Genomic DNA, 26,069 nt, shown 5'->3' on the forward strand with positions numbered 1-26,069 from the left:
ACAGATGCGAGTCTGTCAGGGTGGGGAGCAGTATTTCTCCACCACAGGGCTCAGGGGACGTGGACTCCGCAGGAGTCCACCCTTCAGATCAATGTTCTGGAGATCAGAGCAGTGTATCTTGCTCTACTGGCCTTCCAACAGTGGCTGGAAGGAAAGCAGATCCGAATCCAATCGGACAACTCCACAGCGGTGGCATACATCAACCACCAAGGAGGGACGCGCAGTCGGCAAGCCTTCCAAGAAGTCCGGCGCATTCTAATGTGGGTGGAGGACAGAGCATCCACCATATCCGCGGTTCACATCCCAGGCGTAGAAAACTGGGAAGCAGACTTCCTCAGTCGCCAGGGCATGGACGCAGGGGAATGGTCCCTTCACCCGGACGTGTTTCAGGAAATCTGTCGCCGCTGGGGAGTGCCGGACGTCGACCTAATGGCATCCCGGCACAACAACAAGGTCCCGGCATTCATGGCGAGGTCGCGCGATCAAAGAGCTCTGGCGGCAGACGCCTTGGTTCAAGATTGGTCGCAGTTTCAGCTCCCATACGTGTTTCCGCCTCTGGCGCTCTTGCCCAGAGTGCTACGCAAGATCAGATCCGAGTGCAGCCGCATCATACTCGTCGCTCCAGACTGGCCGAGGAGGTCGTGGTATCCGGATCTGTGGCATCTCACGATCGGTCGACCGTGGTCACTGCCAGACCGACCAGACTTACTGTCCCAAGGGCCGTTTTTCCATCAGAATTCTGCGGCCCTGAACCTGACTGTGTGGCCATTGAGTCCTGGATCCTAGCATCTGCAGGATTATCTCAAGGAGTCGTTGCCACAATGAGACAAGCTAGAAAGTCGAATTCGGCTAAGATCTACCACAGAACGTGGAAGATTTTCTTATCCTGGTGCTCTGCTCAGGGAGTGTCTCCCTGGCCATTTGCATTGCCCAAGTTTCTTCCCTTCCTGCAATCGGGGTTAGAAAAGGGCTTGTCGCTCAGCTCCCTTAAAGGGCAAGTTTCGGCACTATCCGTGTTTTTTCAGAAGCGTCTAGCACGTCTTTCTAAGGTGCGCACGTTCCTGCAGGGGGTCTGTCATATTGTGCCCCCGTACAAGCGGCCGTTAGATCCATGGGATCTGAACAGGGTACTGGTTGCTCTCCAGAAGCCGCCCTTCGAGCCTCTGAAGGAAGTTTCCTTTTCTCGGCTGTCACAGAAAGTGGCGTTTCTTGTTGCGATCACATCGCTTCGGCGAGTGTCTGAGCTGGCAGCTCTGTCATCCAAGGCTCCCTTCCTGGTGTTCCACCAGGACAAGGTAGTGCTGCGCCCTATTCCGGAGTTTCTCCCTAAGGTCGTATCCTCTTTTCATCTTAATCAGGATATATCCTTGCCTTCTTTTTGTCCTCATCCGGTTCACCGGTATGAAAAGGACTTACGTTTGCTAGATCTGGTGAGAGCACTCAGAATCTACATTTCCCGCACGGCGCCCATGCGCCGTGCCGATGCACTTTTTGTCCTTGTCGCTGGTCCGCGCAAGGGGTTGCAGGCTTCTAAAGCCACCCTGGCTCGATGGATCAAAGAACCAATTCTAGAGGCCTACCGTTCTGCGGGGCTTCCGGTTCCTTCAGGGCTAAAAGCCCACTCAACCAGAGCCGTGGGTGCGTCCTGGGCATTACGTCACCAGGCTTCGGCTCAACAGGTGTGCCAGGCAGCTACCTGGTCCAGTCTGCACACTTTCACCAAGCATTATCAGGTGCATACCTATGCTTCGGCGGATGCCAGCTTAGGTAGAAGAGTCCTGCAGGCGGCAGTGACACCCCCGTAGGGGAGGGCTGTTTTGCAGCTCTAACATGAGGTATTTCTTTACCCACCCAGGGACAGCTTTTGGACGTCCCAATCGTCTGGGTCTCCCAATAGAGCGCTGAAGAAGAAGGGAATTTTGTTACTTACCGTAAATTCCTTTTCTTCTAGCTCTTATTGGGAGACCCAGCACCCGCCCTGTTGTCCTTCGGGATGTTTTTTTGTTGTTTGCGGGTACACATGTTGTTCATGTTGAACGGTTTTTCAGTTCTCCGATGTTATTCGGAGTTAATTTGTTTAAACCAGTTATTGGCTTCCTCCTTCTTGCTTTGGCACTAAAACTGGAGAACCCGTGATACCACGGGGGGGGTATAGCCAGAGGGGGAGGGGCCTTGCACTTTTAATGTAGTGCTTTGTGTGGCCTCCAGAGGGCAGTAGCTATACCCCAATCGTCTGGGTCTCCCAATAAGAGCTAGAAGAAAAGGAATTTACGGTAAGTAACAAAATTCCCTTCTTTTCTCACAAGTAGGCACAGTTTTATCATATAGCTGTGCCATAATATGTAATCCTACAGCTTGGCTAGAAACAACATTATTATTATCATTGCCATGTTTACTTGAGCGGTGGCATCAGATTAATATGCAACAGGCTGTGAAGGGAAGCTGAAAGATGATACATTCTGCCCATAGATCAGGGCGCATGTATCAGAAAAACATAGTTTAATAGCTACATGGGACCAAGCTGCACGGGAAACTAGTCAGAAAGGCGGTTCCCAGTGCCTTCAAACCAACCCCACAAACTCCTACTGCACCTTCCCCTGGGGTCACTGTGTCCAGTCTCTCCCTGTGTGCATGTATAGGGAGAGACCTGTCAGTCATTGGCAGCAGGTGGTGGAGAATCTGCTGGGGACCTACCTGCCTGACTAGTCACCCACGCAATTCAGTCTCTGGCGACTTTATATATGTTTGTCTGACGCTGCAGCGACTACTTGGCTGAAATCATGCAGCCAATGTCTGATACATGCCATGGATCGGGCAGCAAATGTCAGCTGGCAGGTTCCCTTTAAGTTTGCAGTATTTGATAAGTGTGGTGAATATTTTTTTCAACCTCCTGCCAATACAACACTACTACTTCCAAAATATACTGTTAACCGAGTGTTGTTTTTTTTTCTCATACCCACTATTGCCCTCCTGTACCATTATATGATGACAGGTTGAAAAAGTTAGATATGTTTAGCTTAGAAAAAAGACGTCTCAGGGGAGATCTCATTTATATGTATAAATACATGTGTGGTCAATATAAAGGACTGGCACATGACTTATTCCTTCCAAAGATAATACTAAGGACCAGGGGGCACTCACTGCAAGTGGAAGAAAAGCGAAATAGGAAAGGGTTCTTTACAGTTAGAGCAGTCAGACTGTGCAGACTGTGGAATGCCCTACCACAAGAGGTAGCAATGGCAGATACTATAACAGCTTTTAAAAAAGGCTTGGATGATTTCCTCAGTGCACACAACATTGTTGGTTATAAATGACTTAATAACCAAATGTAGAACTGGTGGAGGAAGGTTGAACTAGATGGACCTAGGTCTTTTTTCAACCGAAGTAACTATGTAACTAATTGATATACATTGTGTGTGTGTGTATGTGTGTGTATGTGTGTGTGTATATATATATATATATATATATATATATATATATATATATATATATATATATATATATATATATATATATATATATATATATATATATATATAATATATATAATATAATTTTCTCTGACGCCTCATTGGGGGACACAGGACCATGGGTGTTATGCTGCCTATCCATAAGAGGACGCTAAGTAGATGCAAAAGCATAGCTCCTCCTCTGCAGTATACACCCCATGGCCGGGCCAGGCAACCTCAGTTTTAGCTTAGTTTCTGTAGGAGGCACATCCTTTCAAGGTTTTGTTATTTTTTGAGGGCGACGGTTTCCCTTTGGGACCGATCTCCCAGTACCATCAACGGGCGGGAACGCGAAGTGTCGTCTCCACGTACCCCCTCCTGCGACGCTGGATCCTGGGCTGCGTTTTACTGGACGACGGGTCCCACAGACACCGATTTTCCAGAGCTCAGGGCAGAGGCACAATTCCTCAGCCCCTCTTTGCAGGCTCTGAGTTGAACATGGCACCTGTGTGGCTGAACACAGCAAGCTGACTCTGCTATTTCCACTGCCTGGACTGAGGCAGCGTTAAGGTGAGATCCCCCCCCTGACTGGTTTCCCAGACAAAGGGAGAAAAGACTGTGCAGGGAAGGCTCCCAGGACACTGAATCTACAGTATTTATTATGAGAAAGTCCCTTGCTGATTGCAAGGAGGAGGGCCCCAGGGATCCTGAACACACAGTGTTTAATTTTTTCTCTAGCTGCGTGCTGGCTGGAGGGGGGGGGGGGGGGAAGTCCCTCGCTGTTTGCAGAAAATTCTGCACAGATATTTTTCCGGTGGCGGGGGGGGAGGCCCCAGAGCTCAGGAACTCACACTGTTTATTTGCTCTGCTTATTTGCTCTAGCTGCGTGCTCTGATTGCAGGAAAGCCGGCAGAGATAATCCACCAAGCTGTGTGCTGACTGGAGGGAGGGGGAGAAAAACTGTCACAGAATCTCCCTTCCCGCCGTTTTTTGCTACCGACAGCAGGGGGGCACACTGACTTCTTCTTTGCGCTCTTTTAGCGCTAAGCCCTACCCCCCCATCCCCCAGGAAAGCGTGCGAAGTTCTCTACAGAGCTTACTCCTTCCTGAGGACGCAGGGCCATCGGCTGATTCTGGTGAGGTACTTGCTTCACTTGTAGCTCTGCTGAGCATTGCTCCCCCTCCTGGCATACTCCTATTAGGAACATGCAGAATTCTAAGGGTACTAAGAGATTATTCAGCCTGAACTGCCTGCCACGCTGAGCTACCACATAAACACACCTCTTCTCTCTGTGAGTCCTGTGCCCTATAGCCCCCCCCCCAAGACCCTCCCGCCACCACCGCCGCAACCGTCAGCCCACCGGAATGGGCACAGTTTCTGTCCCAATCCATGGAAAAACTGTCACAGAACCTGGTTCTGGCTATACAATGTCGTCCTCCACACCCTTCTGGGCCCCTGGAAGTAACGCAGCCTGAGGATACCCCTATGGAGGATCCTTCTGAGGTAATCCGGGCACATGCTTCACCGGTTGCAGGGATCAGGAAAAGAGCACACGGCCAAGTGTCTCCAGCACTCTCTCATGGCCCCCATGACTCTCCCTCGGGAGCACACAGGGCAGGCTCTCCCACACGCTCCACGGCTTCTGAAGAGCTGGAGGAGGGAGAATGCTGTTTGTACCAGGAGAATTCCTTGGTTTCATCCTCTCCAGATGATCAAACTGCAATAGACTCCCTTATAGCAGCAGTCAACCAAACTCTGCATGTGGAGGATCCCCCATCCACTACCACTGACCATGTGGTCTCCTTTAAGAGGGCAAGGAAACCCAAAAAGGTTTTCGCTGATAACCCAGAGTTTCAGGTTATCCTCACAAAGCAAAGGGAGAAGCCTGACAGGCGTTTCGGTAACCGAAAACTCATGGAGTCCCAGTACCCTTTTGCCTCACCTGCCCCTAAGGGCTGGGCCGATCCGCCCTTGGTCAACCCCCGTCTCCCGCCTTGCCACAAAGACGCTCCTGTCTTTACCCGATGGTTCCTCCAACAAGGACCCGACAGACAGACAGGTGGAGCACCTCACCCGCTCTGTTTTTGAGGGTTCCTCCCTCTCGCCCTCCTTTGCCTCTGTGTGGCGATCTCGGTCTGGGCAGAATCCCTTAACACTTCGCTTGAGGAATCCCAGTTCACTCATACCTGCACAGAGGTAACAGCTCAAATTGCCACTGCGGCGGAGTACCTCATGCAGGCCTCCATGGACGCTGCTACCTGTGCAGCGTTTGCCGCCTCAAATACCATAGCCATCCGCAGAGCTCTCTGGCTCAGACAATGGCGAGCGGTCTCTGCCTCCAAGAAGTCTCTCACGGGCCTTCCCTTTTTTCCAGACCGATGGTTTGGCGAACGTCTGGACAAGCTCATTTCTGACGCCACGGGAGGAAAGAGTAACTCCCTCCCCCAGCTGAAGTCCAGGACGACCTTCACCAGACGTCCACAGTCCTCGTTCCGCTCCTTCGGAACTCATTGGTTGGTCGACATCCCGTGCTGTCCCCGCCACCAGCCGCGGACTACGCAGGGACCGACCTTCTCAGCTCTCCCCGAGACCCACTTCGTCATGGCAGCCTAGACCAAAACAGTCCAGGACTAGGGAGACTCGTCCACAACGTTCCCCCCCCCCCCCCCTCATGACTCCTTCGGCGCCCCGGAAGACACACTCATTGTAGGAGGTCGACTGCGGCTCTTTCAACACATCTGGGCTGCTGCCTCAGACGACAAATGGGTGCGAGACCTTGTGTCTTCCGGTTACCAGGACCCGACCCCCGAGTCGGTTCTTTCTCTCAAACCCCCCAAAGACTCTCAAACGACGGATAATACTTGTCCCAGACGACGAAAAGATCAGGGCTTTTTATTCCAACCTCTTTGTGGCCCCCAAAAAGGATGGGTCAGTTCGACCCATCCTGGACCTCAAACACCTGAACAAACATGTGCACGTACGGAGATTCAGAATGGAGTCCCTAAGGTCCATTATTGCATCCATGGTTGAAGGGGAATTCCTCGCCTTAGACATCAAGTACGCGTACCTGCACATACCCATCGCCCCAGATCACCAAAAGTTCCTCCGCTTCGCAGTTCAGGACTCCCACTTTCAATTCGTAGCTCTACCCTTCGGCCTTGCCACCGCACCAAGGGTCTTCACCAAAGTCATGGCGGCCGCCATGAGCGTCCTTCACGCCAGGGACTCCCCTTGAGGTCGTTCTCCCTTATTTGGACGACCTCCTCATCAAGGCCCCCTCCTTCCGCGACTGCTCAACCAGCGTACAGAAGATCACTGTGGACACCCTATCCCGCTTAGGGTGGCTAGTGAATCTAGACAAATTATCCCCGATCCCATCACGATCCATCACCTTCCTGGGCATGTCCCTGGACACTTGTCGGGGCTTGATCTATCGCCCCCTGCACAAGGCGATCACTCTTCAACGAGCGGTACGCTGCCTTCTACGTCCTCCGTCTCGCTCCATTCGATTCAGCATGAAGGTGCTCGGCAGGATGGTGGCGGCTATGGAAGCAGTACCCTTTGCTCAACTGCACCTCCGCCCACTGCAGCTAGCCCTTGTAGCGGCCTGGGACAAGAGCACCTTCTCCCCGGACAGACATCTTCACCTGACGCCTTCAGTCAGGTACGCACTCCGCTGGTGGCTTCGGTCCTCATCCCTATCGAAGGGGAGATCTTTTCTCCCAGTGAACTGGCTGGTCCTGACCACGGACGCCAGCCTCCTAGGCTGGGGAGCAGTGTACCGGCACCACACTGCTCAAGAACGTTGGATGCCCCAGGAGTCTTCCTTACCCATAAACATCCTGGAAATCTGCGCGATCTTCCTCGCGCTCAGGGCGTTCTGCCCTCTGCTAGCGGGTCATCAGATTCGATTCCAATCGGACAATGTGACAGCTGTAGCCTACATCAATCGGCAGGGGGACACCTGCAGCAAGGCAGCTTATCTCGAGGCCCACAGGATCCTCAGCTGGGCCGAATCGACAGGGTCAGTGATATCAGCGGTACACATACCAGGAGTAGAGAACTGGGCAGCAGACTTCTCAGTCGCCAAGGCCTGTCCGCCGGAGAGTGGTCTCTCCACCCAGAAGTGTTCCTACACATCTGCACTCGCTGGGGTACACCAGACGTGGATCTAATGGCCTCAAGGTTGAACGCAAAGATACCCGCGTTCATAGCCAGGTCACGCAATCCGCAGTCCATCGGCGCAGATGCTCTAGTCTGCTCCTGGCACCACTTACGCCTGCCTTACATATTTCCACCTCTACCTCTGCTGCCGCGGGTAATCAGGAAAATCAAGGCAGAGGGAGTCCCTCTGATACTGATAGCACCGGACTGGCCCAGGCGCGCCTGGTACGCCGAATTAGTACAAATGCTCGTAGACGTACCGTGGAGCCTTCCAGACATCCCAGACTTGCTGACCCAAGGGCCCATTTCCCATCAGAACTCCAGAGCCCTGAAGCTGACGGCATGGCCATGGAGACCTGGGTATTAACAAGAGCAGGATTCTCCCCCGCGGTTATCTCCACCATGATCAGCGCCCGAAAACCTGCTTCATCCCGCATTTACCACCGTACGTGGAAAATCTTCCTTTCATGGTGCAGGGAAACTAACGTCCAGTTTCTGCCTCTGGCCATCCCCAGAATTCTCAATTTTTCTACAGGTCGGCTCTCAGTTCCCTTAAAGTGCAGATCTCAGCGCTCTCAGTCTTCTACCAATGCCGCCTGGCTCAAAAACCGCAGGTCAAGACCTTCCTCCAGGGCGTTTTCCCATCTAGTTCCCCCGTACAAACGGCCGCTGGACCCATGGGACCTCAATCTCATTCTGGACGGTCTCCAGAGGTCCCCCTTTGAACCTCTCAAGGAATCCTCCCTTGCTCCTCTGTCCTGGAAGGTAACGTTCCTGGTGGCAATTACGTCCATCAGACAGGTTTCGGAGCTAGCAGCACTCTCTTGCTGCAAGTTTTTTTCTGATTTTTCACCAGGACAAGGTGGTTCTGCGCCCCCTTCCGGATTTTCTTCCAAAGGTTCCTACCCCGTTTCATTTGAACGAGGACATTGTTCTGCCTTCCTTTTTGTCCACACCCAGTTCATAGGGTGGAAAGGTCTCTACATTCGTTAGACCTCGTCAGAGCTCTCAGATATTACATATCCAGGACAGCCCCCTTTAGGAAAATGGACTCTTTGTTCATCATTCCTGAGGGGCCTAAGAAGGGACAGGCAGTTTCAAAGGCGACTCTGGCTCGCTGGATTCGCTCTGCGATCCAGGAAGTCTACCGCTTGCAACTCAAGTCCCTTCCTAGTGGGCTGCGGGCTCATTCCACGCGAGCAGTTGGCTCTTCGTGGGCCATTCGGCATCAGGCTTCAGTGGAACAGATGTGTAAGGCTGCGACCTGGTCTAGCCTACATACGTTTTCAAAGCATTACAGAGTCCATACCCAGGTTTCAGCTGAGGCAAATCTGGGTAGGACAATTCTGCAAACGGCAGTAGAGCACCTTCTCTCAGTAGGTGCTCCAGGCTGTCTGGGACTGGTTCCTAGTCCTTGGGTTGCGTTGTCTTGTTTTTATTTTTCCCACCCATGGACTGCTTTAGGACGTCCCATGGTCCAGTGTCCCCCAATGAGGCGTCAGAGAAAAACGGATTTTTGTGTACTCACTCACCGTAAAATCGTTTTCTCTTAGCCATCATTGGAGGACACAGCACCCACCCTGTTGCCCTGTTGGGCCTTGGTTCTCTCAGTACCTTATTTGGTTATGACTCTTTTTTTTTCTCATGTTCCTCTGTTGAGGTACGTTTTTACTGGCTTTTTCCTCCTACTGCTTGTGTACTAAAACTGAGGTTGCGTGGCCCGGCCGGGGGTGTATACTGCAGAGAAGGAGCTATGCTTTTGCATCTACTTAGTGTCCTCCTATGGATAGGCAGCATAACACCCATGGTCCTGTGTCCCCCAATGATGGCTAAGTGAAAACTATTTTACGGTGAGTACACAAAAATCCATTTATTTAATATATATATATGTATGTATGTATGTATGTATGTGTGCGTGTACGTACGTACGTGTGTGTGTGTATATATATATGTGTGTGTATATGTATATATATATATATATATATATATATATATATATATATTATAGAGAGAGATATAGATCTATATAATTATACATTTGTTATTTTATTTTTTTTTTTTATTTATTGATTTATTTTATTACATCAGTGTGCCACTTGTTTGTAAGCCTTTCTTTCCACTCCCTCTTCTGTTTCTTCCTTTCTTTCTCAGAAACCAGCAGAGCCGGTGGCGGCCCCACAAACCTCATCAGCCCCTGAAGCACCTACTCTAAAGCCACCACAAAAGCCTCATCTGAGACTTGCTCAAGTCCAAAATCCCAAAGGCATTGCTCTGTCGTGGAACGTCACCAGTGTTGATCACAGCTGTGCTCCTGCTAAAGTCTACTGTCTGTACGTACATCAGGGAGATCCGAACAACCCAAAAAAGCTGTGGAAAAAGATAGGCGAGATCAAGGCTTTACCGTTACCTATGGCTTGTACGCTTACACAGTTTGTTGACGACACCACGTATTCATTTGCCATGAGAGCCAAAGATGCCAATGGCCGCTTCGGACCACTGTGCGATATCCAGTCTACTACGCTAAAGCCTCAGAGCTCCTCCAAGAAATCATAGCTTGTCTATGTTTTATCCTTATTACTCAAAATTCAACTAGTTTTCACTCATATTGAGTCGTGTGAATTTGTTTTCTTTTATAGTCCACCCTTTTTTAGCTATTTTTGTTTGTACGGTCATTGTTTTACTGTTGCATTTGAGCTGTATAGTTCTGATCTGGCAACCAAATACAGGGTTGATTTCTTGTTTTGTTTCTCCTTTTGCATGAATTTGGTTTTATAATAAGTTTAACAATCCACAATTATCATTAAAATTAGTTTTGGGGATAAAATATTACTGGCCTGTCTTTAGGATCTTTAAAGGGAATCTTTCAGCTGGTTTTTGCTATGTAAGCTGAAAACAGCATGCTGCAAGGGTTAGCACAGAGAATTCAGGGATGCCTGTCTTGTCGTAGTCTGATGTGTTGTTTATTTGCTATGTTTGTTTATGCTGCAGGACTTTTAATGCTCAGTCTACAATGTCATGCTTATTACTATGTCATGTGCACAAGTCCATCACGCCCCCCTGATCTGATTACCACTTCACTGTCAATGCACAATCTCTATTGAGAGCCTGGTGTGGGCAGGGACAGCCCTCTCAGCTCTGCTAAATGGCTAACTTTCAAAATTCAGATTCTGCCAGAACGGCAGCACCCAATCAGTATAGTGGTACATAGTTAGATTCAGGATCTCTTTGCCTACATCATGCTGCTCTCAGATGAGCGAGCAAAAACCTGCTGACAAGATTCCCTTTAAGACAAGTTATCTACTAGTGGTGCTCGGCCACATTCAAGTGAATTGGACTTTAAACTGCACAATGAGACACTGATGCACATAGAGGAAAGCCACTGTTCTTAGAAGGGGCTTCCATTTGTTCTGTTGATATATACATGATTCACAGGGGCTGGAGCCATGAAGATGTAGAATTAGTAGTTTTTCACCCTTCCCTACAAAAAAATTATTTTATACCTATTTGCTATTGAAACTTTCTGCCAGCTAAACAGTTTCCCAACCTTAAAGGGAATCTGTCAGCATGTAAGCTGAAGCCAGCATGCTGCAAGGATTAACACAGAAAGTTCAGGGTTGCCGGTCTTGTCACAGTCCAATCTATGTTTGCTTTGCAGCAGGACCATTATCATTTTAGGACTAGAAACTCATATGCAGATAAGTCCTACACGCTCCCTGCTGTGATTGACACCTCACTGTCAATATACAATTTCTATAGAGAGCCTGGTGTGGGAGGAGACAGCTACCTGGGCTCAGCTACTTGATTAAAGATAAAAATTCAGATTGTGTTCGCTGCAGGCAGTAATCTAAGTGATACATCGTTGGATTCAGAATCTCTTTGCCAACATCATGCTGCTTAGGCGAGGTAGGAAAAACTGCTGACAGGTTCCCTTTAAAAGAAAAATATACACCGTATTTTTCGGTTTATAAGACGCATCAGATTATAAAACACACCCCAGATGTAGAGAAAAAAAGGGTGAAAAAAAATGGAGCCCGTCCGGTGGTGTCTTACTGGAAGGGCAGCAGCTGTGCTGGGGTGAGGGCTTCAAATATTGGTGCCTGGAATCGGCATGTGCACAGATTGAGCTCTTTGCTCAATGACAAGCCGAGCTGTCACCTGCGCACGCGCCATTTTCCTTAAGTATGCTGCTGGGAGATCAGTGGGCCAGAGGCAGCGCGTGCGCAGATAAGATCTTGATAAGAGAGCTTCATCTGCTCATGTGCCGACTCCGGGCGCCATTACTTGAAGCCCTCACCGCCACAGCCGCCGCAGACCCTGCACAGCCGCTGCTGTATTGCCCCTGCTTTCTCCTACCCCTCTCTACCACCCTTCCGGTAAGCTACATTTGGATTATAAGACGCTTCCCTTACTTTCCTGCCAAATTTTTGGAAAAAGGCTGTTTTATAATTCGAAAAATGCGGTATGTATTTTTTTTCCCCATTCAGTGCTACTCTTATGAATTGGCTCTTTTAAATTACACGTCAGTCCAACATATCAATTAAAGAATGACTGTCGGGTTAATTTTTATCTCCTAAATCATGCAAAAATCAGCAGATTGAGGTATATTTTATCAGAGAAATCTTCTTCTTTCTTCTCCTGGATTGAACTTTTACTCTCAATTCATTAGTAAAAGCTGTATTCAGGGAAGGCGAATTTCATTGCTGAGATCGGAGATGGCAGTTGGTGCACTTTAAAGGGAACCATTCACCAGGATTTTCGTATATAACCTAAATCCAGTGCTATACTGGCACTATCAGGCTGATTCTCTACATACCTTTAATGGTCAGCTCGGATGTTTAGGTTTTGAAATCCAAGAAAGTAAAGTTTATAAAATTGGCAGCTGCTTGAGTGACAGCAGCTGAGCAGCAGATAATATCTGGGGGTATCATAGTTATCCCCTCCCCCTATTAGAATTAGCATAAGTGTTATACAATCGACGTAACTTTTCTCTTGCAGGACCTGTGGTGAGGTCATATCCATGTGACCAGAAGGGGCGGAGCCTCAGCCAATAGGAAAATGTTGCTTCCTGATAGCTTTGTTGGCTAAGGCCCCGCCCTTTCTGGTCACATGGGTATGACCTCACCATAGGTCCTGGAAGAGAAAAGTTACATGGATTGTATAATACTTATGCTAATTCTAACCGGGGGTGGAGATAACTATGAATTCCCCCCCAGATATTATCTACTCCTCTGCTGCTGTCACTCAAGCAGCTGACTATTTTATAAACTTTACTTTCTTGGATTTCAAAACCTATACATCCGTGCTGACCACTACAGGTATGTATAGAATCAGTCTGATAGTGTCAGTATAGCACTAGCTTTAGGTTATATAGGAAAATCCTGGTGATTGGTTCCCCTTAACATTCTGTAGAGGAGGGAGGAGGCATACACAGGCATTCTGCTGCAAGTTCTCCTGAAATGTCAAGTGCTGTTCTCTATACAGTCTTAGTTAGGCTTTTTAAATATGGATGAACTTCCATGCTAAACACTGCTCACAAGCAAGAGTGGCGTCAGGAAATTAAAGCAGTTTTTTTTTTGTTCTTTTTTATTTTATTTTTTAAATCGCTGACAACCCCTTTAAAACATCCCACCTTTGCCTTACTACACTTATTCCTTACCTCGTTCTTTCCTATTGAAAACTCTTGAGCTCACCATATTTTATAATTGATTAGATGTAGAACTTTTGTACTTTTTTTTTGTTTTTTTTTTTTTTTTGTATGTATGCACATCGTCTTTTCAGAGAAGAAGTCGTCTTGAACTCTAGTGCAACCTGAAAAGGCTATTTGCAATTTTAAATTTTCAGAAGAGCATTAAATGACCTATAAGTCTCCTTACGCCAGTTTTTCACTCTAGGACATTTGTTACCCCTTAGGCTGTGCGCACACATTGCATTTTTGATGTGTTTTTTTGCAGAGATTTGTCACAAAACCTGAAGGGATTCCTGATTCCAGCAAAAGGAATGACAATCCTGAAGTCTCATGCACAGGGTTGAGTATTTTTGACTTGCAGATTTGGTGCAGGATGTCAATTCTTTCAATGTTTTTGCTGCAGATTTCACCCATACTAATCAATGGGAAAAATCTGCACCAAAAACACGTGTTTTAGTTTTGTGCTTTTCTTGCAAAGAGATTAAGTATTTGGTGCAGACGTTTCTGCACCATTTCTGCATGTGTGCACACACCCTTAGACCCCTGTCAGAAGCCTCTTACCCAGCCTAATCGGACCACCTCCTTTGCAGCGATGGTGGACAAACACCCTGAAACTCGTGTCTGCAGAGGAGGTTTGAGGTTTGACTTTTATCCTAAGTTGTGGCAAGGCTCATTAAAAGATTGATATTGACTTTGAAGAACGCGACTTCCAATAGGGGGCACTAGGGTTCCTGTCCTCTTTGTCTCTGAACTCTGAAAACTCAATTTGTATATTTAATTTCCCAGAGGAGCATTGGATGGCTTATAAGGCTCCTTACACTGGTATAATAAAGAGAATATCATGGCACAAGGAATTATTCAGTTCATTTAATTCTAGCATTGTGTGTAAATGAACACAGACCAATGTTTCGGTCCAGTGACCTTTTTCACGGCCTACAAATTCTAAAAAGATATTGGTATATAAATAAATATCAATAGACACAATTGCTTTGTGTAATAGTATCAGTATAATATCGTATGCAAATATATATATATGCACATAATGTATATGTATGTGTATGTATATAATATATATATATATATATATATATATATGTGTGTATGTATATAATATATATATATATATATATATGTATGTGTATGTATGTGTATGTATGTGTATGTATGTGTATGTATATATATATATATATATATATATATATATATATATATATATATATATATAATGTATGTGTGTATGTATATATGTATGTGTGTATGTATATATGTATGTGTGTATGTATATGTGTGTGTGTATGTATAATATATATTTTATATAATATAATTATAATAATTATAATATATATATATATTATAATTATAATAATTATAATATATATATATATTGGAGCGAAACCTTGGCCTGTGTTTAAATAAACTGCACCATTTCTTCATATTTGTGCCATAGTATTCTCTTTATTGTGATTATATTGCTACCATTGAGCACTGACTTCTTTACCACGAGTGTCCACCATATATATATTTTCCTTACCCTGGTACGTCAGGAATTTCACTTTCCACAAGGGGAGAATTTACCCCTTTCCCTTTTGTTTAATGGCACATTGTGCTCCTGTTTTGTAGTAATTTTTGTATAAAGTGGCCGTAGGTTGATCTTTAGTTTTCTATTTTGGAAAGGTAAAAATGAGCGTCCGTTACGTCTCCTCACACGGTCTTGGTTGTGCTGTCTAAACAGTTGTGTTGATTTATGCTTGTAAATATGTGAAATAAAATTGATAGATGGATAAAATACATTAATGGAGCAAATATTAGTTAAAAAGGGATACTATTCGTATATCAAAAAGTATTAGGATTGCTTTGTGCATTGTTCTGCTCACATTGTGGCTTCCGCTATAACCGGCCATCACTGCCCTGACAAACAATTCCTCACGGATCCCATTGACTTTTTCATCCGAAATTAGACTACTAATCACCCATAAGGTAGTGTGGTCTGATTGGTTGGCAGAACAAAGAATAAACTAAGTATTAATATAGGGGGTGTCCAGTCATGGTAAATGATACCTATATTGAGAGCTGTACTTCTTTTTGTTTAAACGTCTATTTTTGTAGTGACCATCCACTATGCAACTATGTGAACCCAATTACTGTTTTTTTTTTATTAATTGTCTGGGGTTTTCAATATTAACTTTCAATGTGATTAAATAAAAGTAATGACCCATTGTGTAGCTATTAAACCTCTCGCGGCTCTATCACAGACCTGCGGTGATTCCAATTACTGCGTGCCGGTTCATAGTTTAATTCATTTTTGGTCAGTGTCCATTTTTATCATGAGGGTTTAAACACTCTTTTTCATATGCAAAAAATGTGACCGATTTCTCACACTTCTTAAAAAAAAAAAAAAAAAAAATAGTAAAACATAGTACAAGTGGAACATTGGAATAAGAGTAACTTGGTTTGAGAGCGTTTTGCAAGACAAGCTAATAATTTTGTAAGAATTGTAACTGTAAACTACCAAGATTTTGCAATATAAGCATCACGTAAGCCATCCCCACCCCTCCACACTACTGTACCTCACTCCCTGCACAGGTACAGTACTGTACCTCCCTGCGCAGATAGTGCTGTACCACCCCCCCTACGCACAGTACTGTACCTCCCTCCCTGCGCAGATGCAGCACTGTACCTTCCACCCTGCACAGATGCAGTACTGTACCTTCCTCCCTATGCACAGTAGTGTTCCTCCCTCCCTGCGCAGATGCAGTACTCTTCCTTCCTTTTTCCCTACACACAGTACTGTTTGTCCCTCCCTACACACAGTACTGTACCTCCCTCCCTGCACAGATGCAGTACTGTACCTTCTTTGCTAGTTCAGCGCCCTCCATACTTGATACACCGTTACTAAACTGACTTTAGGTAACTAACTTTCTGTATATCTGCGATACATGTGGGGCAGGCACATGCTGTATATACAGATCTCTCTGGCTGTACTGTATACTGTACAGTATTTTGTATTACTGCAATATATGAATACAGTAAATATTTTTGAGTTGTGGAACAAGTCGTCTGCGTTTGTTATTTCTTATGGGAAAATTTGCTTTCATATACGAGTGATTTGCATTACAAGCACATTCCCGAAATGAAGTCTTCTTGTAATCCAAGGTTCCACTTACTAGGATGCAGCTTGGATGCCATCACTGGGCTGTATTTTTTTACTGACCTACATATGAGTCGAATGGGCAGCCCTACGCCGTGGTTGTGCTTGCAGCGACAGCTGTCAATCACTAATAGGACTCCCCAGTGGTGGACTCCTACATACAAACACCAGGGAATTAAAGTAATAAAATAAAAGTTGACCTGTATCCTTTCCTACAAATCTATACCTCGTACTGCTCAGCTTCTCTATACCGCGCTGTCCACAGACCGCACTGCACATAGGGCTCCCTGTAAAGGGTTTTTCCACCTATATAAATGGATCGTGTTACTAAATACAAGCACTCTTATTATTTATCAATGGGTGCAGCTGTTCATGAAGTAAACACTTTTCTTAGGTTTACAGCTCATTGCCTACGACACTGACCACTGCTTCTGTCTAGCTTGTAAGCACTGCGCTATAGCTGGCCAGGATTAGCAGGGAACAGCGCTCTCCAGCTTCAAATTGGTGCAAGCTTGCTAGAAAAGAGTTTGCAAGCACTGCGCATGTTCAGATGTCTAGCAGCGATGGCCGATGTCAAAGACAACAATCGATAAAAGAAAAGTCTTAGGGAATGGTATTTGCTGGCATTTCTGCATCAAAAACTTATCTCTTGACAAGAAAAATGATACAAGAAGTCATTAGAATGAGTTAAAAATGCTGAAAAAATGAACATTGTAGATTTGGAACTGCTTCATCTCTGCAATGAAACAATAAACAAGAGGTGTCAGATTTCAGAAACCTGATTTTCGCTGGGACAGTAAATTGTGAATTTTATTTTTTTTTTATTTTTTTGGGGGGGGGGGAAAACGTGATGTCTGGAAATACCCTTAGTATGTCGAGTGGTTGAACATTTGGATAGGCGGTAAACGGTAAATGTCAAAATTGCTTGTATTTACATGCACTATCCGAAAATACCCATTTATGAAGATGGGAATAACCTTAAAGGGAAGCTATCCTCCCAAAATTACCTATTGTGTAAAGGGTTTTTTGTGTCATACCTTTAAAAAAAATACATGTGTATATAAAGCAAGGTTTCTACCCAGTCCACTGGAGATTTGTACTTTAACCTCCTATTGTTTCAAGAGGAAAATTACAGGATTACTAATTTTGTTAGTGTGTTTCCCTTTTTAAAGGGAATCTAAGAGCAGCATGATGTAGATAAGGAGATTCTAAATCTAACACTGTATCACTTATATTACTGGGTGCAACTGTTCTGACACAGTGAAAGATATTATTTTTAACATATAGCAGAGCTCTGGGAGCTGCCCCTGCCCACTCCAGGCTTTCAGTGTACATTTCTATAGTCAGAATCTGCTGATCATAGAGGGGGTGGAGTCAGACTACAGCTCACAAGCTGCTTAAGGCCACGTCACACTAAGCAACATCGCTAGCAACATCGCTGCTAAGCAACGACTTTTGTGACGTTGCAGCGATGTTGCTGTGTGTGACATTCAGCAACAACCTGGCCCCTGCTATGAGGTCGCTGGTTGTTGCTGAATGTCCTGGACCATTTTTTAGTTGTTGCTCCCCCGCTGTGAAGCACAGATCGCTGTGTGTGACAGCGAGAGAGCAACAACTGAATGTGCAGTGAGCAGGGAGCCGGCTTCTGCGGACGCTGGTAACCACGGTAAACATCGGGTAACCAAGAAGCCCTTACTGGCAGTGTGAGAGCGGCGGACGCTGATAATGAAGGTAAATATCGGGTAACCAAGGTAAGGGCTTCTTGGTTACCCGATGTTTACCGTGGTTACCAGCGTCCGCAGAAGCCGGCTCCCTGCTGCCTGCACACGTAGCCGAGTACACATCGGGTAATTAACCCAATGTGTACTGTGGCTAGGTGTGCAGGGAGCCAGCGCTAAGTGGTGTGCGCTGGTAACCAAGGTAAATATCGGGTTGATATTTACCTTAGTTACCAAGCGCAGCATCGCTTTCACGCGTCGCTGGGGGCTGTTTGCTGGTAAGATCTGCCTGTGTGACAGCTCACCAGAAACCCGTGTAGCGACGTTCCAGCAATCCCTGCCAGGTCAGGTTGCTGGTGGGATCGCTGGAGCGTCGCTTAGTGTGACATCTCACCAGCAAACTCCTAGCAACTTACCAGCAATCTCTATCAGGTTGTATCGTTGTTGGGATCGCTGGTAAGTTGTTTAGTGTGACTGGGCCTTAAAGGCCCCTTTACACACTGAGACTTTGTAGCGATCCCACCAGCGATCCCAACCTGGCCGGGATCGCTACAAAGTCTCTGAGTCGCTGGTGAGCTGTCAAACAGGCAAACCTGGAAACCGACGCAACAGCGATACGGACCTGCAGAACGACCGAGCAAGTCATTGGGGACGTTGTAAAGCAGCTTTTTGAAAGGGAAGTCACTAAGTCGCTGTAAAGGCCCCTTTACACACTGAGACTTTCTAGCGATCATGCTGCACAGCGGGAAACAAAGGACCAAAGAATGGTCCTGAGAGATGTGTAGTGATCAGTGACCTCACAGCAGGGGCCAGGTCGCTGATGTGTGTCACACACTGCAATGTCGCTGGGGAGGTCGCTATAACGTCACTAAACCGGTAACGTTACAGCGATGTCGTTTGCGATGTTGCAGTGTGTAAAGGGGCCTTAAGACCCACTAATGATAAAGATAAGAGGCTTAAACTAACATTACTGGTAAATGAAAACAGACTGGCTGTAAACTGCATGTTAACTTTTACGGCATGCTGGCTTCAGATTTACATAGCAAAAATGTCCCAACAGAATCCTTTTTAGCACTTTTCTTTGTATATTTCTTTTTGCAGTTCAATAACCATGTTTGCGCTTTGTGAATATCAGTGTATGATCCTGCTCACGGCAGAGAATCATACAGGATCCATGTATACAGGGTCTGTGGGTTACATGTATAGAATCGCAGGCAGATAAAATCCTTCTACACTGCTACATCAGAGCAGAGAGACAGGACAGGCGTTATGTTGCTGATAAACAGATTAATTAAAGCTGAATGCGAGTGTAGCAGACACTCAGCTGTGAAAAGTATTAGTTTTGTCCAATTTTTCAATGTATTGAGGTTTTCTTGTTCACATGAATATGTTTAGCTTTCTATAATGACCTGAAATCCTCACAAAGATGTAAAATACCTTTTTATAGAATGTGTATGTCTATTAAAAACTAGATAGACCTTTTGATGGTTATTTACTTTATTTTTATACTTCTTCCATTGATAGTAGCTGTTGTATGTGGCTTCAGAGAAGAACTGACCATACCCAAGGTATAGGTATTGTTGCAAAAAATATATAATCACATTTAGTACCTCTTCTGTATTTAAACAGTAAATTTTCACCAAAGGAGATTGTCAGCACACACACACACACACACACACCAGTACAACCATTCTCTAATTAGGGGGTGGGGAACCTTTTTTTTTCTGCCAATTGCCGTTTTGATATTTGTAACAAATTGTGAGCTGTAGAGTGCTAAAGTTCCCCATTTACTGCCATTAAACTTGGATAATCAAGTCGCGCCATCCGAAAAATCCAAGTGCTCTTTAATCACTATAGTCCATCAGTTGAACCAGATGATATTTTTCACTACGTGGCAGGATTGCTTTCTAATTGCTGATAGATTTCAGCTGGTGTCATGACTTTCCATGGCTTTTCAATACTTAAATACACGTAACTTAATTTATAGACCTCTATGGTGTGATTTCTTGTCTGTGCGGATTGAATGGGTTATTAGAGACAGCTGGTCATGTCAATAGCACCTTTAGCAACATATTGGTGATGTGTGTAACTCAGTTCACCCACTGTATACATCACATAGGAGACACTGGGGCATATACATCACATAGGAGATAATGGTGCTGTAACATACATGTGAAATTGAAGACAATGTGGCTGCGGTCTTCACCAGTTGACCAGGAGAGCAGGGTGCACCAACTTAACCCTTTATTGCATCTGCTTCTGCCTTCTGTACTGATCGCTACATGTGCGTGCTCGCTATGTGAAGAAGAATTAAGGGACTGGCAAAATGGGACTTGCAGCCCAAACACTGCTGTCCCCGTAAATCTGCACAGGGGCTGGAGAAAATACATCATAGGCTGTAAACGGCCTCTAGGCCAGCGGTTCCCCACCTGATCACTAACGTGTATGGGCAGGGCCATCAGCTACTAAATGCCATTTGTGCATATGTGGCACGTTTTTGGAGGCCAAAAGGCATATACCAAAGGTGGAACAATTGTTGATTTGACCACCAGAAATGGAGAAATGGTGCCATTTGTCAATTTTGTTTTCACTACCAGCAATTAAACTGTGACCAGTGCAGCCAATCCTCAGCAGTGATGCCTGTATGCAGGGCACAAGACCAGTAAAAAGAGTAATTGATTGCACTTGATCGGCGCATCATGACTGTAGTACAATTTACTGGCACCAAAAGGAACTTATCAGGAAAGTCATTTTTTTTATTTTAAAATTTTTGACAGCCCCTTTAAAACCTTGTTCCTGCTGAGTTAAGAGGGTGTTCCCACACAAAAAAATGTGAAAGGTAATAAATTTGCGTTCCCTGGGGCATCAATCACAGGCACGATAACAGGGGGTCCTGAGATGTCACATGAACTTACAGCTTTATGTACTCTGCATAGGTAATAAAAAAAAAAAAAAAAAAAACACAACTTGTGAGAATATTCACTAAATGGGATGAGCTGAAATATGAAATCCAGCCCATGAACAAGAGTGGTGCTCTTGTAAAAAAAAGTTTTTTTGTTTTTTTTCTTTTCTAATCCTGGACTCTCCCAGTAAATAAATTGGCTTTCTAAATATTTTATTAATGCATTAAGGAATAAAACACCGGACACATTAATTTTTAAAGCAATATTTTTCTTTTGTAACAATAAAATGACCAATTTCCATACCTAGTTTTAAACTACATGCAAAACAGATTAGGAACAAATCTGCATTTCTTTATATATACACACACCGTTCAAGGTTGTAGGGGTAAAATCTGACTATAACAAAGCAAAACTTCCAATAATAATGATAAAGCAACAATACATATCTGTAAATTGTAAAACAAGGTTTAAATTCCAGAATGTCCAATGAGTTGCAGCACGACTTGTTCATTTTTAGTTTTTCTCTTCTGAATTATGGAAAAAGTAAATCATTGCTGCTGTTCTTGTATGAGTTTTATTGTGCATTTTTTGGTAAACATTATTAAATTCTAATGGAATCTATTACTCCCCAAAATAACTAAACCACTAATACAGAAATGAAGGGGGCTTAGCCCATATAAAAAAAAAAATTATATATGTAGTACTGCTTTTAGTGATTAGTTGGCATATAAAAAGCATTTGTATGCAAATGAGGGGGCGTGAGTGCACAGTTATGCCCCCATACTGAAATTGTGTCTTCAGGGAGGAAGGAGACAAACTTTAGTGCCACCTATTGGAAGTAGCAATCCTAAAAGTCAAAAGTGGCTCTTTAATGAGCCTTATCATATGACACAGGATTTATGCCAGATCAGAACTTCAATTTGCAGACACGGTGTTTCGGGGTGAGTGCCCCTCGTCAGTGCAAAGTATGAGATATGATCTGGCTGTATGAAAAGCTATAGTGGGGTCTAAGGGGAAAACTTTTCTTCTTGCAGTTTGTCAGGTCTCCGCAAGGAGAAATGTTTTCGCCTTAGCCCTCAAGATAAGAGTGCTCAGTATGATTGACAGCCACAGTCGGTGTTATTGCCGGCTCTCATCGCGGGTTCCTGTCTGCAGTACCCAGTGGCAGCCACAGACAGGAGCCTATGTTGGGAGCTGGCAATGACATGTCAGGATGGCTATAGTGTACTATTGGAGGTGCAGAACTGCTGATTGACATATCTTCATTGACTGACAGTGCTGAAATAAATCAGCAGCTTTTCACCTCCGCACTGTCATCACAGCCACTCTCACATAGTGTCATTGCCGGCTCTCATCATTGGCTCCTGTCTGCAGCTTCCGCTTGGTATTGTACTGCAGACAGGCGCCAGCAATAATGCTATGGGAGCAGCTTCAGACTTCATTGTCTATTAAGATATGACAGTGCTCATTATGCTAATTCAGGGGAAATATTGGTGCAATGAGCCCACTGGCCATGTCAAAAGGTGTACCAAAGTCAATATATTTACATATAAAATACATTTTATGCCAATTAAACCACTAAAATATATACTTCAGGTATTATTTTGTTTTTTTTATTTGGGCTAAGTCCCCTACATACCCATATGAGTGCTTTCGTTAGCGATTTGGGGGTGACAGACTCCCTGTAATAGTAAGTTCATCTATTCAGAGAAATATAAAAGTAGATTTTTGTAATCTGTTTATTCAATATTGTTGCTTTGCACTTCATAGCAAGGAAAGAAATCATATGGTAGGTCTCTGTTTACATCTGCATTTGAGGCTCTGCTATTTTTTTTCCCATAAAATAACTGAAACAAGAACCCCATTATAAGTCAATGTGGTCCGATGCATGCTAGCAGATCCTTCACAGCTTTAATTTCTTTTTTCTGCTTTATGACAAAAAAAAATTACAAAAGTCTGAACTAATGTGCATACAGCCTAACTAATATCACTGTCATGTAGTCAGAATCCCTACTATTTGTGTACAATGGACTGTTCCAAAGCTGTTATCCTTAAGGAACATTCCATTACAGTGTAGTAATGGGGGTGTTTGGGAGGAGAATCTGACTACACCCAAAAAATGTCAGGATAACAAATACAAAAAAAAAATAATTTTATAAAACTCTGATTTCTATGTGCTTTATAAAACATTAACCTACACCCAAACCGATTTTAGGCTGAGAATATTTTTTTAGATCATTTCTGAGATGTTTTATGCTAAAGATATTTCTGAACCACCCAATTCTCCCTCCCCTTTCCCCGGACAATATGAACTTGTTTACTCTAAATCTACTAACCCCCCCAAAAAATATATATATATTTATATAAAATAAAACAAAAAAAAGTTCAAGTTGTAAAACATCATACATGTATTGTAATATTCTAATTCTTTCCCATTGACCAAAGGGCCAATGTTCCAGGATACATGTATAATGCGTAAGACTCTTAGCGTTAACACTGCTAAGAAAACAGTACGTCTTTAGGAAACATTACCATTTACTACACAACCACTTCAAAATGATTATATACAAAATGGTTATCTGCATTTGGTTTGTGTAGGGAGAGGTCATCTCGCTGATGTTACGGCTTATTTACGCTTTCTAAGTATCAAGTACATGATGCTGTTAATGAAGGTGAAGGCAAAGGCAATCCAAGCTAGAATGAAGGAGTATCCGAATGTGCCGTCCTTTAGGCCTAAATTCGGATGGAAGTCTTCATGCATGGAAGTGTAGATTGAGGCAGCGATCATGACACACAGACCTGGAAGATTAAAAGGAAAATATATATAAAAATCAACATATACTGTATATCTAAAAGTCTATATGTATAATTAAGCACAGGGACCTGTGCCTGAGGGCACCAGATGCTGGGATGGTGCTCATTTTCTGCATTTCAAACCTTTTTCTTAATCATTCATGACATACAAAGTAAAAGAATAAATGGAAAGAAAGAAAGAAAGAAAAAAAAAAAACAGTGATGTAATGTTAGAGAGAAACAGGATAGTAATGGTGCGACGGATCGATAAGGCTAAGAACACACACCCGGCTTTTCTCCCATTTGTCAGATCCGGCGCACTCCCGTACAGTCTATACAGTACAGTCGCTGCAACTTCCTGGTCACATGCTCCGGTCACATGACAGCACATGACCGGAGCTTGTCACGCAGCCACTGTACTGTATACACTGTACAGGAGCACGCCGGATCCGACAAAGGGGAGAAAAGCCGGGTGTGTGTTCTTAGCCTAAGCTGTAGAATTGGATGTCAAGAGCCACAAAGGGATTGACGTTAGGCCTTATAACTAGAGATGAGCGGATCCGTGGAAGCTCAGTTCGGCGGGTTCAGATGGACTTTAGATAAAGCAGTTTGGGACTCGGACTTGACCTGAACCACAATGGAAGTCACTAATTGGGCAGTTTAGGCTCTGCCCACATGCAGCTTGCCAAGAAAAGATCACTTCTAAAAGCGTTTGGATATAGCGTTCCCTTCCAACAAAATGGAAAAACTCCACCCAATCACGCTGTTAACCACAGTGCGAGCAGCTCACACTGAACTGAGCATACCGGAGCACAGCGATGCCCATGTGAGTGGTTTGCACACGTAAAGTACCTGAACTCTGTTTTGTAAAGTCTGTGTTCGGTATGAAGACTGAACCTCAGGTTCGCTCGTCTCTACTTATTAGTAGAGATGAATGTACCCCAAACAGTAAAGTTCGCTATGTGTACCGAACACGGACTTTACAAAAAAAAAAAAAATCAGTGTTCGGGTGCTTTATGTATCCAAATTACTCGAGCGAGCATCACTGTGCTCAAGTACGCTCGGTGCTCCACGCAGCGCGAGCCGTTTGCAGTGTTTGATCGGCTCGCATTGGGGGTAAAATCAGCGTTATCGGAATGTAGTGTACACCAAAAAAAAGGAAAAAAATCCCGCCCACTCGCTCCTGGAAGTGATCTGTTTATGGCGGAGACCTAAACTGTTCAATTCATGACTTCTAGTGGGGTTCAGGAAAAGTCCGGATTCGGAACCAAACTTGATCTATAGTCCGGTTGAACTGACAGAACATGAACTTCAATGGGTCCGCTCATCTCTACTTATAAAAACTAGCTATGATTGTGCTGACCCATGATACAGCACCTATAGCAGGCAATGAAGCACCACGCTACCTACATGCACCAGCAAGTTCTTTTTATTGCCAAGTGAGGCCTATAAACTTGGTGCGGCAACATGCCGAGTCCCTACTATGACACCATATTATGTGGTTGACAATGAACAAACGGAGGAAAGAAAGTATGCAAGAAAGCGGTGATCACCTAAAAGGTTTAATTTTTATCAAATGATAACCAGATGAGTCAAAAAATGAAAATCATTTAAAAAAGTCCATTCACTTGGCTTATGACAGACTCATCAACAATAGAGTCACAATCACTCCTCTCTGATATAGAGGATTACAGGTACGAAATAGCATGAAAAGTAGAACTGTCCATCAAAATGATGCTGAAAAATATAAAGCAATCAGGAACCTAAATGAGAACAAATATTAATACACAAGTTGATTTACTAAATACTATAAGATGGGGAACTTGTGGAAACCAAAATGGCACAGGTTGGGGATACTCCCAGCACATGGTAAGATGCTATGAATAAGTAGCCCAAAATGAACACAAAAATGAAATAAGCCTGAAAATAAATTATAAATACAAAATTCCCACAATAATAGGCCGTATGATTTGTTCGAGGATTGTTTGGTAATCCTTGAACTGGTCGGCAGCTCTCCTGACCCGAGCGTGACTGCTGCATAGAAATACAAGCCGACACGCTTCGGTCAGGAGAGCCACCGACCAGTCCAAGAATTACCGTGCGATCCTCAGACAAGTCATACAGCCATGTGACTGCACCCTTAGGCTACAATCAGTCCCCTCTGGAAGCACAGGCTACAAATGAAAATCAATACAATAATTAAATAT

General features: G+C 44.5%; 2 protein-coding genes across 3 annotated transcripts in view; one reads left to right on the forward strand and one right to left on the reverse strand.

Annotated features, from left to right (window-relative positions):
* The window catches only part of ATF7IP2 (activating transcription factor 7 interacting protein 2), a 92,045-nt gene extending 79,688 nt beyond the window's left edge, over positions 1 to 12,357 (forward strand). The window contains exon 11 of the mRNA XM_075317911.1: positions 9,766 to 12,357. Coding sequence (XP_075174026.1) covers positions 9,766 to 10,167 — 402 coding nt within the window. The 3' untranslated portion in view covers positions 10,168 to 12,357. The remainder of the gene's footprint in view (positions 1 to 9,765) is intronic.
* An 8,959-nt stretch (positions 12,358 to 21,316) lies between these two features.
* EMP2 (epithelial membrane protein 2) overlaps positions 21,317 to 26,069 on the reverse strand; it is a 76,980-nt gene continuing 72,227 nt past the window's right edge. For both annotated transcript variants that reach the window (XM_075317913.1, XM_075317912.1), the window contains one exon: positions 21,317 to 23,868. In XM_075317913.1, the coding sequence (XP_075174028.1) occupies positions 23,696 to 23,868 (173 nt within the window). In that variant the 3' untranslated portion in view covers positions 21,317 to 23,695. The remainder of the gene's footprint in view (positions 23,869 to 26,069) is intronic.

Source organism: Anomaloglossus baeobatrachus, chromosome 7, assembly GCF_048569485.1.
Source record: "Anomaloglossus baeobatrachus isolate aAnoBae1 chromosome 7, aAnoBae1.hap1, whole genome shotgun sequence".
NCBI classification, from domain to species: domain Eukaryota; kingdom Metazoa; phylum Chordata; class Amphibia; order Anura; family Aromobatidae; genus Anomaloglossus; species Anomaloglossus baeobatrachus.